At 38.8% G+C, this 18,797-nt stretch overlaps 1 protein-coding gene across 1 annotated transcript in view; it reads left to right on the top strand.

Annotated features, from left to right (window-relative positions):
- Nucleotides 1-1,383: 1,383 nt before the first annotated feature.
- Nucleotides 1,384-18,797, top strand: part of LOC142836952 (uncharacterized) — a 36,923-nt gene continuing 19,509 nt past the window's right edge. Inside the window, exon 1 of the mRNA XM_075951709.1 lies at nt 1,384-1,465. Coding sequence (XP_075807824.1) covers nt 1,439-1,465 — 27 coding nt within the window. The 5' untranslated portion in view covers nt 1,384-1,438. The remainder of the gene's footprint in view (nt 1,466-18,797) is intronic.

Genomic DNA, 18,797 nt, shown 5'->3' with positions numbered 1-18,797 from the left:
ACTGGACCCTTAATTTCTATAACTTATTCCTGTACTTTTTATTGCTGAAAAAGGAAGCTCTCTCTTTGTCCACTTTCCCTAGCTCTGGCTACCAAGCTCATTTCTTTACGAGCATCTTCCTTGAAATTTTGGTATATACTGAAGACCAGCTGAGATATCCAGCCTCATGAACTTAACAACTACTAGACTCTTCAAATTTCTATGTTTTGCAGACATTTTTTGGATTACCAGGACCACAGCTTGTAAGACATTTTAATAAATCTACTTTCTATATACATGGAGAGATTCATTCTACTAGTGCTATTCATGGAGACAACTTTGAATAATGCTGCTGTGGGTTTTTTCACCTGCCCATTGAGGAAGATGTGAGGCATTAGTGCTCATGAACACTTTTTTCCTGTCTTATTATTTTCTAAGTATTCAACTTTCCCTGGAGACTAATCTTTATTATTATCCATTTGACAACTGTTTGTTCTGAATTTCATGAATGAAACTCCAAAGTAATGGAAGCATCATGCAGCTTTCTGGTGGGAGAAAGACTTATTATCTGTTTTTAATCTGTGATCTAGTTCTTACTTTTCTTTCCTGGTTATCTGAAGTCCCTGGGACAACCAGGTAAAAATTATTTTCAGTTCACCTGACCTCAGTGTCACATAACAAACATCTCCTTTTGTATCTTTAAATTTCCCTTTGGCTGATAATATTCTTGGCATCCTTCCACTGTGAGACAGGGACATAGTATATAACAGTGGCCTGCACAAGCTAGCTAGCCACATTGTGTCAAGGAGAAGAACGGGCAGTGCCTGTAGAGAGCCAGGGGCTCGTGCTATGGAAACACATCTCTGCTGATCTAGAAACGGTCTTTGGGATGAAAGGCAGGGCCAGGAACCACTGAGCTATGTCTTTAATTTTCATTTTAAAAATTTTTATTTCATTAGTTAATTAATTAATTTATTGTTTTTAAAGACAGGATTTCTTTGTAGCTTTGGAGCCTTTCCTGGAACTAGCTTTTGCAGATTTCTTTCTTTCTTTCTTTCTTTCTTTCTTTCTTTCTTTCTTTCATTTTTTAATTTAGTTTTAGTTTTTCGAGGCAGGGTTTCTCTGCACCTTTGGAGCCTGTCCTGAAAAAGGCAGGCTGGTTTAGAACTCAAGGAGATTCGCATACCTCTGCTTCCCAAGGGCTGGAATTAAAGTCATACTCCGCCACCATCACCACCCGGCTGAGCTGTGCCTTTAAGCACAGAATAACTCTATGGGAAGTGCTCTTGTCACTCAGGACTCACTAGCCAATCAGGCCCTCCAGGTGAGCTGCCAGTCAGAAGTTGTGCAGGATCCTTCCGGGGGTGGCCACTTTCAAGCTTGACTTCGAAGAGAAGATGGCGTCGGTGTCAGTGGTTTTGTGTGTTCTACTGTGAGTGCAGGGAGCTGAGCAGGGAGCATGGACAAGCTGGAAAATCATGACATGGTGAGCTTGGGGTTATCCTCAGACCGGGAGAAGTGGCTAGTTGAGCCATGGGAGACAGTGTGGTGCATCCTTCCTCTAAGCTGGGTGGGAGCCGGTGACTAGATGCAGAGTTCATCATGTTTCTGCCTGGTCCTGCTGGTCCTGCATGCCCCAGCAGGGTCTGTGTGATCCTGTGTGATTCTGCATGATCTTTGAAATTCCTGAGCTGGCTGGCAGTCTCTGAGTAACTTACTATCCTTACTGCGTCTGCTTAGAGATTTGGGAGTGGGACTGTGCTTTGAAATACCCTTGTTGCCGGGCGGTGGTGGCGCACGCCTTTAATCCCAGCACTCGGGAGGCAGAGGCAGGCGGATCTCTGTGAGTTCGAGGCCAGCCTGGTCTACAAGAGCTAGTTCCAGGACAGGAACCAAAAGCTATAGAGAAACCCTGTCTCGAAAAAAAAAAAAAGAAATACCCTTGTTGTTGACTTCACTGTGACATGTGGGCTCCCTTAGTGCTTGTATTGTCGCAGTGGACACAGATTTGCCAAAGTCAGATAGCTCTGTTCCTTTTAGTATCTTCCAGAAGTTCTTCACTTGGAACATTTTAATATTTAGGTTTAGGATCCATCTGGAGTTATTTCTGTGGAGCTTGTAAACAGTATTTCTTGTATAGAGTAGCACTCCACTGCTAAACTGTAGAAGAGTAGAATTCATGGTAATAGAATTTCCAGTTCTTAGGAGACATTAAGTCACAAAATAGAATTTAGGTAAGGGAGAGCTGCATCCCAAATGCCCCAAAGGCAATGATATTCTAACCTGTTAGAGATTAGTATGATAAAATATAAAAGTTTGTTCCCCAGGATTAATCAGCTACATTCCCATCACAAAGGAGACAAGCCTGATTTACAACCAGCACAAATGCCCATCCGTCCATTAAAAACTGAGTTCTAAATGCTGCTCAAGGGGCCATTACAGGATCACAACTAACATTAAGTCCTGCTGTGCCATAAACGTATATTTATTCTATAATTAATTTCTAGTCTTTTTGAAAAGTTATTTTGAGTCAAGGTCTCCTAATTTGATTGAGATGTGCTTGAACCCTGTCTTTAGCCCCACAAGGCATTGTCCTTGTTCTCCTCTTGACTAAACACTCCAAACCTTGGATTACATGTCTACAGCACCACACAGTTCTAAAATTACCACACAGTTCTAAAATTGTGTTTGAGTCACATAGTGGACTGTCCATTGCAGAATAGGGAAAGGATTTGTGTGTGGAGCATGGCTTCTCCCTTCAGACCAGAAGAGGAGGAACATTGTTCTGTGTTCACTGTAGGGGGAAACAGACTAGATAATGGCTAGGTCACAGACTGCTCTGCAGGGGTCTCCATTATAAAGAAGGACTGATGGGGCCTGGTGAGTGACTTTCTCTGTAATTTCCCTGCAGGTATTAATTCCTTCCATGTGAATGAAGACAGACAGAATTGGTGGGTGTACAATTTAGGGAGGATAGCTTGAACTACTAAGTATTCAGTTTCCGATTAGAGAACTCTCCTATGCAGATATGTACAATCTTAGTTGACATTGTTAAGTTAGCTGAAAGGTTTGAAAAACAGGCAATTGACTGTAACACCATCACATCACAACACTTAGTAGCTAACATTTTACATGGAACAAAGTCATACAGTCTCTTATTAATGGCACTCTTTCTCTCAGGGAAGGGACTACTCCATTTCAAATTTAGTGATAAGTGTTCTATTATTCTTATTATTGTAAAGCATCAATCATTGGTATCATTTTTAACATTCATTTTCTTTAGATGAATTACTGCTATATTTTCAATATTTCCTAGTTTAAGAATTTCATTCCATTCTTTCTTAAGTGCTGTTTATTTATTTATATCAATTTAGAGCAGGGTTTCTTAACCGTGTTGGTCACAGCTTCCTTTGGGGGATCAAATGATCCTATCACAGGACTGGCCTAAGACCATCAGAAAGCACGGATATTTTATATTATAATTCATAACAGTAGCAAAAATATAGTTATGAAGTAGTAGTGAAAATAATTTTATAGTTGGGGGTTCAACACATCAGGAGGAACTGTTTTAAATGGTCACAACATTAGGACAATTGAGAGCAACTGGTTTATATCAGTGTCTCCTGTAGCTCAGGCTTTCCTCACACTATGTAATTGAGAATTGCTTTGAACACCTAATCCTGCCTCTGCTACCCAGTGCTAGAAAGATAGTCCTGCAACTCCAACCAGGATGGACCCTGACTGGTCTGTGGAAAGGAGAAATAGATCAGTGAATGAGTACCCTCCAACTTCTCTAGATTTTATTGTGAATTTACAAGTGGAGTAGGACCGATGTAAGAATTTAGTTCACTGACCAACTGTAAAGCAAGCAAAGTCACAACAGAAAAGGGGATTGGCAAGAAAAAGGGTGAAAGATTTCCTGCTGGGGCAGTAGTTGTCATTAGCAATGAGTAGTGACACACCATAAACTCTGCAGTCAAGAATCTATATAAAAACATAATTAAACCAAATTACTGTAGTTACAGTAGTTCAAGCAAACTAGAAGAACTGGGTAAAAGCATGTGGTCCTGCCTAACATGACTGTATACCCCGAGAGAAATGATGTGAGTTGTACTTGGTGTGCTAATACAGATCCCTAGTCTCTGGAGCACATGACCATGAAGCTTGTTTGAACTTTTTAACCGTATTCTTTTGATATTGTAATTACATTATTTTCACTATCTGTCTCTAGCTTCCAACTGTTCTCATGGACCCTTTATTGTGTTCTAATCCATGGCCTCTTTTTGTTTAACAATTACTGCTTGGATGTGACCTGGGTTTGGTTACAAGACCTCCCAGCTATGAAGTAAAGGGTTGACTACACTGGACATTGAGTGTGTAATAGAATATGTACACATAGGAAGATGTGCCTTTGAGGAGGAACAGGAATTGCTCTGGGAAAATGGAAGATTTTACTAAACTATAAATTAGGGTCTTGTCTCACCATAGTGTGGAAGGAAACCTGGAGGGGTTTTGCTCTCTGAGACATTTGATCTCTGTTCATCCAGTAGGCTAACTGCTAATGTCTTGAAGCCCAGCTGGGTGGTTCTAGCTAATGAAGGACTCTACTTGACAGTCAGTATCACCATAGGAGGTAGCTTACAGGTTCTTTCCAGGATTGTCTTGTTCTGCTGAATGGAGATGTGAGGAGGACCACAAAGCCATGCCATGGTAAATGTAGGGGCCACTGTCCCCAGACCAGAAAGAGCTGGTTGGCTGAGCTATTAGCTGCTTGGAAAGCAATGGACCATGATCCAGACAGGTTCTGTTAGTTTGTTTGGTGATCTGGGTAGTGGCCCTTGGCCTCTGAGCTTTGTTGAGTGTGGATTCCCTGGGGGAGGGGGAGACTCTGCCATACTGGTGTGGGAGACTATGAGCTTATAATATTGTTGCCTCATGCTATGTAATTGATAATTTCTTTAAACACCCAATTCTGCCTCTGCTGCCCAGTGCTGGGTAGATAGTCCTAAAACTCCTTCAGGATAGGGCCTTGACTGGTTTGTGAGAAAGCAAAAATAGACCAGCTAGTGAGTGACCTCCAGTATCTCAGTCTTTTAGTGCTTGCTTATAAATGAAGAGGGATCTGTGCAAGAACTGAGTACATAGGTCAAGCTTGAAGCTGGTAGATTCACAGTGCAGAAGTGAAAGTCAGGACAGTGGTTGAGAACTTTCCTACTTCAACGGTATTTGAGATTAGCAATGCTTAGCTATTTACTAATTACCTAATTAGGAATTCAGTAATCAATTTTAGATGCTCCATAAATGTCCTGGTGGCCATTTCTTGTTGTCCACAGGCCAGGGCAATCAAGAATCTAATTTAGTTTTATGAGAACTGACCTTCTCATAAAACTAAATTGCTATATTTATAGTAGTTCAACCAAAATAGATCTGAGTAAAATGTAGCCCGCCTAACAGGACTGTTATTTTACTGGTTTTAAATATATCTCCAGAGATGAAAGGTTTGAGAAATCTTTGATGTGCTCTAATATAAATCTCTAGTTTCTGAAGCACATGGCCATGAATCCTATTTCAACTTTTCAAAATATTTTTTTGAGATTATAACAATATCATATCCGCATTCTCTTTCCTGTCCCCACGCTTTACCATGACCCCTTATTATCTTCTAATTCATGGCCTATTTTTCTTTAACAACGGTTGTAAATGTGACCCATGTTTGGCTGCAGGATTTCCCAGGTATGACGTGATAGGTTGGCTGCACTGCACATTGAGTGTGTAATAGAAGGTGTATTCAAAGGACCCTGTGCTTTGGATGAGGAATGGGATATGTGCTAGGAAAGTGGATGACTGTCTACTAAAATACAAACTTTCTGGTCTAGAACCCTGTCTACTGGGCTGGAAGGGCAGAATAGGAAGTACTGTGCTGTCTGGTGATCTCTGATCACCCATTAGGGGAGCTGAAAATATTCTGAGGCCCAGCAAAATTGGCCTTAGCCAATGAGGGACTCTGGACATCTTAGCAAGCAGGTAGGTTGCAGGTTCTTTCCAGGATTCTTTTCTACTTTTGTTGTAATGAGTTGTAAGGAAGACCACAACCTATGCCATGGTGCGTGTAGGGTGTTCAGAGCTGTAATTTCTGCTGGGGTTTGGATGGACCATGAGCCAGGCTGTGGTTCTGTTGCTCTGTGTAATGACCTGGGTAGTGCCCCTTGTCTTCTGAGCCTCCCCGTGTATGGATTTCCCGGGGAGAGGGAGACTCTGCAGCCCTGGCATGGTCGGATATTGTGCTTGTAATCTCATTGTCCAGTGTACATACAGAGCCATGCTCTTGGTGTACAGTGGAAAGAAAAATTTGAAAACTGATAATCTGGTTTCTAGAAGTTCTGAATATTGCAGTCTACTTTCAAGTTTGTCTGATAAATGTCTCAAATGGTTTAAAAGCTGGTAGAACTATGGTGATGTTGATTGTCTTTTAGCAATACATGATTAAAATGCTTCTAACTTTCTGCTACCACCAGCTGCAATGGTGTAATTCAGTGATGTTTAGTTCCATGGGACAAAGGGAGTTTCTGTGCTACAGAGGTTTCTTAGGTTTTTATGGTGTTGGGCAGGTAGATAGAGCAGAATCTATATCTTGCACTAAAATCCATTTGACAGGAAGCAGATGTTATTCTATATTGTTTTGGGATTGATCTGGGTTTACCTGAAAGCACAAGGAGGTCTAAGGGGCTGTATGACCTTAGCAGGAGATCATCTCTTTTTGCTGAGAGGGCTCTAGAGCATGAGGCCTCTCTGGAAGAAATAACAGTAGCTGGAAGGTCAGAAACAACAGTTTAAGGGTCACATTGAAGTAATTTTGTAAAAATTGTGAAGACTTTATTTAATTTACATACACATAGAATCATAGGTAGCTGGGTAACATTGGTCAGGACCACACGTTTCCTGACTGTTTCCTTTGGTCTTTTGATTAATAGCTGACTATATTTTCCTGACTTTGCTCTTGGCCTTTTCTCTCCATCCTCTTTATTCTTTCCCAAATATCATACACATTCTAGGTTGATCAGCTTTGTGGTAATTCTTTTTCCTGAGACAGGGTTTCTCTGTAACTTTGGAGCCTATCCTGGAAATCACTTTGTTGTCCAGACTGGCTTCAAACTGACAGAGATCCTGCTGTCTCTGCCTCCTGAGTGCTGAGATTAAAAGTATGTACAACCTCCACCCAGAAAGAAGTCATGTTATGTCAATCTGTGTACTATTTTTTGATGATCCCATGATTACTCTGTGTGCTTACAATGTGAATGTAGCTTTGTAATAGCTTTCCTGTTATAAATCGTTGGGAATTGCCATTGCACTGTATTCATTTATGGTGCAAATTTACCATACACGTCATCTTAGTTTTGACGCACCATGTTTCCAAGGATCATTTATTTACTTTTTCTTTTTTTTTTTTGGTTTTTTTCGAGACAAGGTTTCTCTGTGGTTTTGGAGCCTGTCCTGGAACTAGCTCTGTAGACCAGGCTGGTCTCGAACTCACAGAGATCCACCTGCCTCTGCCTCCCGAGTGCTGGGATTACAGGCGTGCGCCACCACCACCCGGCCCTACTTCTTTCTTTATTTAGGTTTTGTTGCTCTTGTTGTTAATCTGTGAGAGACTTTTGGTTTATTGGATAAAAGGTATTATGGATGTTGGTAGGTGGCTCAGCACATATTCATTTTGGAGGTGACCTGAGTTCAGATACCTACACTCAAGTTGTGAGGCTCATAACTCTAGCATTTTAGATCCAGGGCATCTGAAACCCTTTTTTTGTATGTTACGTTATATATGGAAGATACTCTCACTCATTGCCAAACATATGCAAAAAATAGCAATAAACTTGTTTTCAAAAGTGCTTGTGACTTATAAAGCAATTAGAGTAAAACAAGCTGCTCTAGGTGTCCACAGATTCTTTAAAAATCTGTGATCTTGCATTTTGTTTTAAAATATTTTCATTTCCTCACTTTGATTGTAGACTTACAGGCAATCAGCAATCAGGGGGAGCAAAATGGTGTCTAAGTTATCCTAACAGACATCCTTTTCTTTACTAAAAGATAATGAGATTTTGCAGACACACAGAGGCGTAGCGGCGGCCAGACGCGGCGTAGCGGCAGCCAGACGTGGCGTAGCGGCGGACAGACGCAGCGTAGCGGCTGCCAGACACGGCATAGTGACACCGCATTCAGGAAGAGGCTTTGGGAGACCAGCGCGGCAGCAGACGCAAGCGGCAGGGCCAGGCGTGCAATAAGGAGAGCTGATCGCCCTACTACAATCAAATCAAAGAGGTAGGCCTTTGGTTGGCCAGGTCACTGGCAAACGGGGAGCCTGGTCCTGTCCTGAAGACCCTTCGGAGGGGTGAGAGGGTTCTTGGCCTGCGGCAGGAACCAGGAAACAGAGCGAGGGCATTTTGTAAGCAGAGCCCTGGGCCAGCAGGGAAACCTGATCCGGTTTTTAAAGACCCATTAGATAGGATTAATAGGAGGAGATGGGCAGACACCAAGGCAAGAACTCACCCAATAATCTGAAAAACAACATGAAAACACCAGAACCCAAGGATCTTACAACAGAAGTATTTGAGCAACCTAACACAGAAGAAGTGGAAAAAATTGACTTTATGAACGCAATAGAGTCCCTTAAACAACATGTAAAAAATGCCCTTATAGAAATGGATGAGAAGTATAACAAAAAGTTTGAAGAAATGAGTAAATATGTACATGATACCCTGGGAAACCAAGATAAAATGATCAAACAGGTAATGGAAACAGTTCAAGAATTGAAAACTGAAATGAAGGCAAGGAAGAAAATACAAACTAAGGACCAGCTGGATATGGAAAATCTAGGTCAACGAGCAGAGTCTACAGAAACAAGCATAATCAATAGAATAGAAGAGATAGAAGAAAGAATCTCAGATGCTGAGGACACCACAGAGAAAATAAACCAACAGATCAAAGAAAACAGCAAAGCCAACAAATTCTCAACACAAAACATTCAGGAAATATGGGACACAATAAAAAAACCAAACTTAAGAATAATAGGAATAGAAGAAGGAGAAGAGTCACAGCTCAAAGGCCCAGAAAATATATTCAACAAAATTATGGAAGAAAACTTTCCCAACTTAAAGAAAGATATTCATTTAAATATTCAAGAAGCATACAGAACACCAAACAGACTGGATCAAAGAAAAACATCTCCTCGCCATATAATAATCAAAACACAAAATATACAGGTTAAAGAAAGAATATTAAGAGCTGCAAAGGAAAAAGGGCAAGTAACTTATAAAGGTAAACCGATCAGACTTACACCTGACTTCTCTATGGAAACTATGAAAGCCAGAAGGTCCTGGATAGATGTACTGCAGAAGCTAAGAGACCATGGATGCAAACCCAAACTACTATACCCAGCCAAGCTATCGTTCATTATCAATGGAGAAAACAAGACATTCCAGGATAAGAATAAATTTAAACAATACGTAGCCACAAATCCAGCCCTACAGAAAGTAATAGAAGGAAAATCACAACCCAAGGAATCCAACACTGCCAACACTGCCTACAATAACCCAGGCATCTAGTGACCCTTCACCAGCACATCTCAAAGAAGGGAGACACACAATCTCTACTACCAAAAGCAATAAGAATAACCGGAGTAAACAACCACTGGTCATTAATATCACTTAATATTAATGGGCTCAACTCACCTATAAAAAGGCACAGGCTAAAAGATTGGATACGAAAACAGGATCCAACATTCTGCTGTTTGCAAGAAACACATCTCAACCACAAAGACAGGCACCTACTCAGAGTAAAGGGTTGGGAAAAGGTGTTTCAAGCAAATGGTCCTAAGAAAAAAGCAGGTGTGGCCATATTAATTTCTAACAAAACTGACTTCAAACTAAAATCAATCAGAAGAGACCGAGATGGTCACTTTATACTCATAACAGGAACAATTCATCAGGATGATGTCTCAATTCTGAATATCTACGCCCCCAATATAAAAGCACCTACTTATGTAAAAGAAATATTACTAGAACTCAAAGCAGACATCAAACCACACACACTAGTAGTAGGAGACTTCAACACACCTCTCTCTCCAAGGGACAGGTCAATCAGACAGAAACCTAATAGAGAATTAAGAGAATTATTGGAGGTAATGAAGCAAATGGACTTAACAGACATCTATAGAACATTCCACCCAAATAGGAAAGAATATACCTTCTTCTCTGCAGCTCATGGAACCTTCTCAAAAATTGACCACATACTTGGAAACAAAGGAAACCTCCACAGATACAAAAAAATATCAGTGTCCACCTGTGTCCTATCTGATCACCACGGATTAAAGTTAGAAGGCAACAACAATGCTACCCACAGAAAGCCGACAAACTCATGGAAACTGAACAGTCAACTACTGAACCACACCTGGGTCAAGGAAGAAATTAAGAAAGAAATTAAAGTCTTCCTTGAATTTAATGAAAATAAAGAGACAACATACTCAAACCTATGGGACACAATGAAAGCAGTGCTAAGAGGAAAGTTCATAGCACTAAGTGCCCACTTAAAGAAAACGGAAAATGCATACATTGGGGACTTAACAACACACCTGAAAGCTCTAGAAAAAAAAGAAGCAGATGCGCCCAGGAGAAGTAGAAGACTGGAAATAATAAAACTGAGGGCCGAAATCAACAAAATAGAAACACAGAAAACAATCCAAAGAATCAATGAAACAAAAAGCTGGTTCTTGGAGAAAGTCAACAAGATCGACAAACCCCTATCCAAACTAATTAAACGACAGAGAGAGAACACACAAATAAATAAGATCAGAAATGAAAAGGGGGACACAACCACAGACACAGAGGAAATTCAGAGAATCATTAGATCTTACTACAAAAGCCTGTATAACACAAAATTGGAAAATATAAAAGAAATGGACACTTCTTTAGATAAATACCATATACCAAAGTTAAACCAGGACCAGGTGAACAATCTAAACAGACCTGTTAGTCACGAAGAATTAGAAGAGGTTATCAAAAACCTCCCTACCAAAAAAAGCCCAGGACCAGATGGTTTCAATGCGGAATTCTACCAGAACTTCCAAGAAGAGCTAATTCCTATACTCCTTAATGTATTCCACAATATAGAAACAGAAGGGTCATTACCAAACTCCTTCTATGAAGCTACAGTTACTTTGATACCAAAACCACACAAAGACTCAACCAGGAAAGAGAATTACAGGCCAATCTCACTCATGAATATCGATGCAAAAATCCTCAACAAAATACTGGCAAACCGAATCCAAGAACACATTAGAAAAATTATCCATTATGATCAAGTAGGCTTCATCCCAGAGATGCAGGGCTGGTTCAACATACGAAGAACCCTCTCACCCCTCCAAAGGGTCTTCAGGACAGGACCAGGCTCCCTGTTTGCCAGTGACCTGGCCAACCAAAGGCCTACCTCTTTGATTTGATTGTAGTAGGGTGATCTGCTCTCCTTATTGCATGCCTGACCCTGCCGCTTGCGTCTGCTGCCGTGCTGGTCTCCCAAAGCCTCTTCCTGAATGCAGTGTCGCTCCGCCGCGACTGGCGCCGCCGCTGCTCCGCCGTGACTGGCGCCGCCGCCGCTCCACCTCTGTGCCCCTGAGTTGCTTTTGATTGCATAATTTAATAACAGCAGCAGAAGAAAATTGAAACAAAAATAGGATTCAAAGGGGATTTTGTTGCTGCAAAGGACCTGGAAATGTTGACTCTTATAAGAATGCCGAAGAGATCAGAAAACTGGACAAAGAGCTTAATCAGCTGTTTTTGTAGGACATAAACAAAGGGAATGTTGAGAGTAATGGCAGATAGTGGAGGTCAAGGTCATAGGATTTTAGTGGGCAGTAGACTCTTCAGGGAACCATGGAGTTGGCCTGACCTAACTGCCTGTAGAGACATGTGTCATAGGATTTTCAGGTTAAAGCCCATGGTTCCTGGGTCACAATATACCTCCAAGTTCCTGACAGACTGTTGCATTCCCTCATGCAGTGAAGCATTCAGGCTGATTTGTGCTTCTTTGTACAATTCTTTAGTATTCAAGGAACAGGACATTTGAACTGAGACATTAATTGTGTGTATGCTGTATAGCTTGCAAACTTCATTATATCCTGGTATAGACAGAGGTTGTTTAGTCATTTCCCCACTATCCACACCCATAGTAATTATACAGAACTTATATTAATTATAAGACTGCATATCCAATAGCTTAGGCTTCTTATTAAATAACTTTTACATCTTAAATTAACCCAATTTATCTGTGTATTGCCACATAGCTATGGCCTACCAGTAAGGTTCCATCCAGCATCTGTCTCCTTCAGTGGCTACATGGCATTCTCCCTGACTCTGCCTTCTTTTCTCCTCTATCTCTGCTTGGAATTCTCACCTTTTTTTATTCTGTGCTACCATAGGCCCAAAGCGGTTTCTTTATTAACCAACGGGAATAGAACATATTCACAGCATACAGAGGGGAATTTTGTCTACATAAAAAGGAAGGTTTTAACTTTGATATAGCAAGGTTACATATAACAAAACCATATCAAGCAAGAATTATAGTTACAATATTTAGTCCATTTACATTTGGCAAATTAAGAAAAATACTCTATCATGTATTTTATCTTTATGAGTCTAAAGTTTTTTTTTATTTTTTTTTAAATTTATTTATTTATTAAAGATTTCTGTCTCTTCCCTGCCACTGCCTCCCATTTCCCTCCCCGTCCCCCATATCTAATCTATCTTTTATAATAATAAAATGGTCTTTCTTCAACTCCACCAAAGACTCTAGAAGGATATATATATATATATATATATATATATATATATATATATATATATATAATTACTTAACTAATTATAAGCACTTCCAAAACTCTAGAATTGACAAAGACATCTTGCTGCCTGGACAGTCACCCAAAGTTCTTCTGTAACATCTTCAGTCTAGAGGCCCATAGTGTCTGATAGACTTTTCCATGAAGCAGAAAATTTCAAAGACAGTTCCACTTATATTGGCACTTTCTCAGTCACCTTTTTTCTGTGTCTTGCAGAATGTCTAGCAGACTCTTTCATGAAGCAGGATCTGTCTCACCTTTTTTAGGCAACTTTATTAGTCCTTTTTTGTAGGTCCTGCATGTTCAGTTTATACAACATACCATCAAGCAATCCAGTCAAGAGCAGTTTCTTGCCCAAATGGCTAGCCTAGTCACATTGAAGGCAAATTCCATAATAAGTTCCTTCAATGCCCATCAACCCCTCTGAAAAAATTGGTGCTACCAGAAGGATTTATGTCTCACTGTCATGAAGAGGCATAAATTTTAAAAACATTTAAAATGCCATATTCTATATGTCTTTGAAAGATTTAAAGAATACCTATCCATATGAAATATATCTCTGTACATCTAGAAAACTTAACTAACATGACTACAAGTTTATCTATTATAAATGACTATCTATTAATTTGTATTTTTAACTATACATTATCATAAATGAACTGAACAAATATAATACCTTAAATAAGAGCAGACATTCATTTAACAAAATAGACATTAAATTTATATCAATAGACTTCCACTGTTTCTCTTATCTTTCAGGTTTTTACCCCTGATATCTGACTCCTAATTTTTATTGATAAAGATTAATTAGTTAATGTTTCATCTGGCCCCCTAAAATATTCTTAATAAACAGAAAGGGGTAATTAAGACACCTAGATATAGATTGCATAGTAGTTTTTTAACTTTAATTTTTTAATGCTAATGGAGAGGAAATGGCAGCTGTGGAGAAAGTTAAAAGTTGTAACCTTTCATTTTTTATTTAGACAAAAGGGGAAATGTTGTACAACATTAATTGAAGGTGTGTTACATTTGTTTATGCTGTGAAATATTTGTTTAATGATGCAAGGGTGTGTTGCATTCTTTTATGTTGCATTTTTTAACTCTGAAGCCATGTACTTTGCTTGCCTAATACAACTGATTGGTCTAACAAAGATCTGAATGGCCAATAGCTATGCAGGAGAGGGATAGGTTGGGATGCCAGCCAGAGAGAATAAATAAAAGGAGAAAGAGAGAAGGATTGAGGACCAAAAAGAGGAGGAGAATGTCAGGGACCAGCCACCCAGCTTCACAGTTAGCCACAGAGTAAAAAGTAAAGAAAGGTATATAGAATAAAGGTAAAATCCCAAAGGCAAAGGTAGATAGAATAATTTAAAATAAGAAAAGTTGACTAGAACCAAGCTAAGGTAAGGATAATCCTTCATGTGATTTATTTGAGAGTTGGGTGGTGGGCTCCCAAAAGAGCCAAACAGTAAAGTACTAACTAGAGGATGAATCATCTGTGGTTATATGCCCAAGACTGGTACAACAGAATCCTGAGGTAGATCTATTCCAAATTTTCTTAGGAACTGCCATTGTGATTTCCATAGTAGCTATATAAGTTTGTAAAGGTTTTTTTCCCCCATGGATAACCAGAGTGTTATAGCTTAAGTGCTGCGTAGCTTATACCAGTTTATATTTTAAGAGTTTTTGGTGACTTGAAATTATTAGGCCTGTTCATATCCCAATATCTGAGTTGGGAGTCCCAGAACCACCTGCTACTCTAGATTCAGGGGATCTGACACCCTCTTTTCTTATATGTCACCTGTATATACATGGAAGACATTCTTTCTCACAAATAAACATATATAAAATGTGGGGATAAGCTTCTTTTCAAAAATCCTTGTGACTCATAAAACAATTAGAACAAAACAAGTTGCTTTAGGTATATATTACAAATCATACACTATTTCTTTAAAAATTTGTTATTTTGCATTTGGTTTGAAAAAGTTTTTATTTCCCCACTATGATGCAGACTTACAGGCAATCTTCAGTCATAAGAAACAAAATGGTGCCTAAGTGATGTTAATCAATATAATTTTCTTTTTATAAGAGAATGGGATCCTTTTAGTAATCAAAACTCTTTATAAATTTAAAACATCAGAAAGCTTTATACAAATTTCTCCAATTATGGTGGATCAGCTCTCCTCACCCAATCCATTGTCTATTATCAGCAAAGGAGAGAAGTTGTACACAGGATGACTGCTGGCCAGTGATTTCTTGTTATTTAATTTTGGTTAGTATCTTGTCATTCTTATTTAAGGAACTATGATATGTATTTGTAGGCCTGTCTTTGTGTCTTGTTTTGCCTATGATACCATCTATATTATTGATTTTATTAATTATCTAAATTTATTGTTGTTTCTCTATAAAGTGACAGATTTTCATTAATCTTTTTCAGGAAATTTACTATATTATGAGGTCACTGAGCATTTCTTGGTTTAGGAAGTTTCTATGGAGAAACAGTTTTAGTTTTCTCTTCTGGATCTTAGAGGCTTACTTTTTCTCATTTCTTTTTTTTGGAAATGTGTCATATTTTTATTAGAGATCAACATAGCATATATGCCTCTGTGCAAAATTTAATAACACATAGAAAGTATAGAACATTATCATTGTCCATGCAATCACACAGGTTGTTGGGATCCCATGTTAGGGTGACATCTGTTGGAGTCAAGTCTTGACAAGTTTATATGTTCCACCAGGGTAGGATCGTGTGGATTAGAAATGTTAGACAAAAACAAAAAAGAAAGAGAAACACAAAGACACAGAATAGAGTTGGGAAGGTAACCCAGTGAATACTGAATTCTCATTTATGTTCCATATGCTTTATATACCCCAATCCAAAAGCAGGGGAAGAAGACAAGACTTCTTTACCAATACAAACAAGAAACAAACTAATTACCTCTACAATACCTGTACCATCAAGTCACTCTCTCCTAAGTTAAGTTGGTTAGGCAGGACACACAGCCACCACACCTTAGGTCAAACATCCTGTAGGTAGATACACCTTGGGTCAAAATCCCTATCATAACCTTGAAGGAGCAAGAATAGCCCTGAATTCAGAACCTTTGGTCAAGGTGAAATGGATTCACATCCATGAGCTCTAGTAACATATAAACAAATGCACATACTTGAGTCATTTTGATTTGGACAAATTTGCAATATATTTAAGATTCTATCATCTGATTCCACTAGAGATATTCTGAATTTTGGCTTAAACTTAACTTTTGTTTTTTAGCTCAATCTTTGAAGTTTGTAGACCTGAAAGTCTGCTTTAAATATTCACTTATCTTAATGTTGATTAATTAATAATATATATGATTATATGTAAGAAAATAGGATTTTAAAATTTTGTTTACCATCATAAGAATAAAATATTTTGGTATTTAATAATAATTTTGAAAGATTTATGATGAAAAGTGTTTAATAAATTTCAATTATTTACAGAAGTAGAAAATAGAGTAACACATATTTTGTTAATTATTTGACTTTTATTGTGGTTTGTCTATATTTTACAATCTTTGAGGAAGATTATAATTATTAAATAAAAATGTCGTGCATCATTAAGAAGAGATAAAAGGAGACCAACCATAAGATTCCAAAGAACCAGAGCAAACTTAAGACCAAAGCTGAAGACCTTAAAGTATTTCATTTCAAACTACATTTCAAATTACAAACTCATTATAATAACAAATTATTATCCTGGCATAAAAATAGACTCAAAGGTTAGTAGAATAATGGAGAAATCTCCCAAACTATACCCAAACACTTACAGTCAAGTGTAATTTATCATTCTATCAAAAGTTCAAAAGGGAAAATATGTTCTCTTCCAGAAATACTATTGTGAAACAGGTTATCCATTTGTAAATAATGAATTGGGGCTCTTCCTTTAAAATATGCATAAAAGTAGGGTCAAAATGGATGAAAAACTTTAATGTAAAACCTGAAATTACAAAACTATATTTTTAGAAGAAAATGTAGGGCAAATCTCAAATGATTTTGGTTTGAGAATATGTCCTTTTTATTGTTGATAGCTACAATCTCAGAAGTAGAATGAATAGAATGAAAAAATAGACAAATAAAACCACATATAATTAAAAGCACTCCGCATAACAAAGTAACTTGTTAACCATGAAAAGAAAACTGAGAGAATAGCAGACTATATCACCAAATACCTATCTAACAAGGGAATAAATCTAAAGTTTCATAAGAAATTATTCAAAGCAAAGCAAAATCTAAATAAAAGCAAAACCAAACAGTATGCTCAAACGATAGGTAAAATACTTGAAAATGAAAATGTGTTCATCATTAATATTAGTATTTGAATTTCATAAATTTTTAATTGTTGTATTAGCTGTTTTTTTTACAGAAAGTATATTTTTCTTTTGATATAACAACTATTTATTTTTTATCTTTATTTTTTAAATTTTTTATTAAATTTTTTTTAATTAAAAATTTCCACCTACTCCCCACCTCCCTTTTCCCTCACCCTTGCTCCACTCCCCATGCCCCACTCTCCTCCCTCTCCTTCTCCTGTCCAAAGAGCAGTCAGGGTTCCCTGCACTGTGGGTAGTCCAAGGTCCTCCCCTTTCCATCCAGGTCTAGGAAAGTGAGCATCCAAACCAGCTAGGCTCCTACAAAGCCAGTACATGCAGTAGGGTCAAAACTCAGTGCCATTGTCCTTGGCTTCTCAGCAGTCCTCATTGTCCACCATATTCAGGGACTCTGGTTTTATCCCATGCATTTTCAGTCCCAGTCCAGCTGGCTTTGGTGATCTCCCAATAGATCAACCCCACCATCTCAGTGGGTGGGTGCCCTCCTCGCGGTCTTGACTTCCTTGCTCATGTTCTCCCTCCTTCTGTTTCTCATTTGGAGCTTGGGAGCTCAGTCCATTGCTCCAATGTGGGTCTCTGTCTCTATCTCCATCCATCGCCGATGAAGGTTCTATGTTGATGTGCAAGATATTCCTTCGTATGGCTATAGGATAGGGTCATTTCAGGCTATCTCTCCTCAGCTGCCCAAGGACCTAGTTGGGTACATCTTTCTGAACCCCTGGGAACCCCTCTAGAGTCAAGGTTCCTGCCAACCTTAAATGGCTCCCTTAATTAAGATATATACTTCCCTGCTCCCATATCCATCCTTCCATTCCTTCCATTATCCCAACCATCCCATTCCCCCAAGTTCTCCCTATCATCCCCTTCTCACTTTTCTCTCCCCATCTCCCCTTTCCCCCATCCCACCCCACCCCCCACTTCCCAAATTTTTGCCCAGCAATCTTGACTGCTTCCAATATCCAGGAGGATAACTCTATGTTTTTCTTTGTGTTCACCTTCTTATTTAGCTTCTCTAGAATTGCGAATTATAGGCTCAATGTCCTATATTTATGGCTAAAAACCAATTATGAGTGAGTACATCCCATGTTCATCTTTTTGGGTCTGGGTTACCTCACTCAGGATAATGTTTTCTATTTCCATCCATTTGCATGCAAAATTCAAGAAGTCATTGTTGCCAGGCGGTGGTGGCTCACGCCTTTAATCCCAGCACTCGGGAGGCAGAGGCAGGCAGATCTCTGTGAGTTCGAGACCAGCCTGGTCTACAAGAGCTAGTTCCAGGACAGACTCCAAAATCACAGAGAAACCCTGTCTCTAAAAACCAAAAAAAAAAAAAGAAGTCATAGTTTGTTTACCACTGAGTAGTACTCTAATATGTATATAATCCACACTTTCTTCATCCATTCTTCCGTGGAAGGGCATCTAGGTTGTTTCCAGGTTTTGGCTATTACAAATAATGCTGCTATGAACATAGTTGAAGTAATACTTTTGTAGTATGATAGGGCATCTCTTGGGTATATTCCCAAGAGTGGTATTGCTGGGTCCAGGGGTAGGTTGATCCCGAATTT

The sequence above is a fragment of the Microtus pennsylvanicus genome, chromosome 17, assembly GCF_037038515.1.
Source record: "Microtus pennsylvanicus isolate mMicPen1 chromosome 17, mMicPen1.hap1, whole genome shotgun sequence".
Classification (NCBI taxonomy): domain Eukaryota; kingdom Metazoa; phylum Chordata; class Mammalia; order Rodentia; family Cricetidae; genus Microtus; species Microtus pennsylvanicus.
Note: the sequence above shows the minus strand (reverse complement) of the source record. Positions and strands in the feature narration are given on the sequence as shown.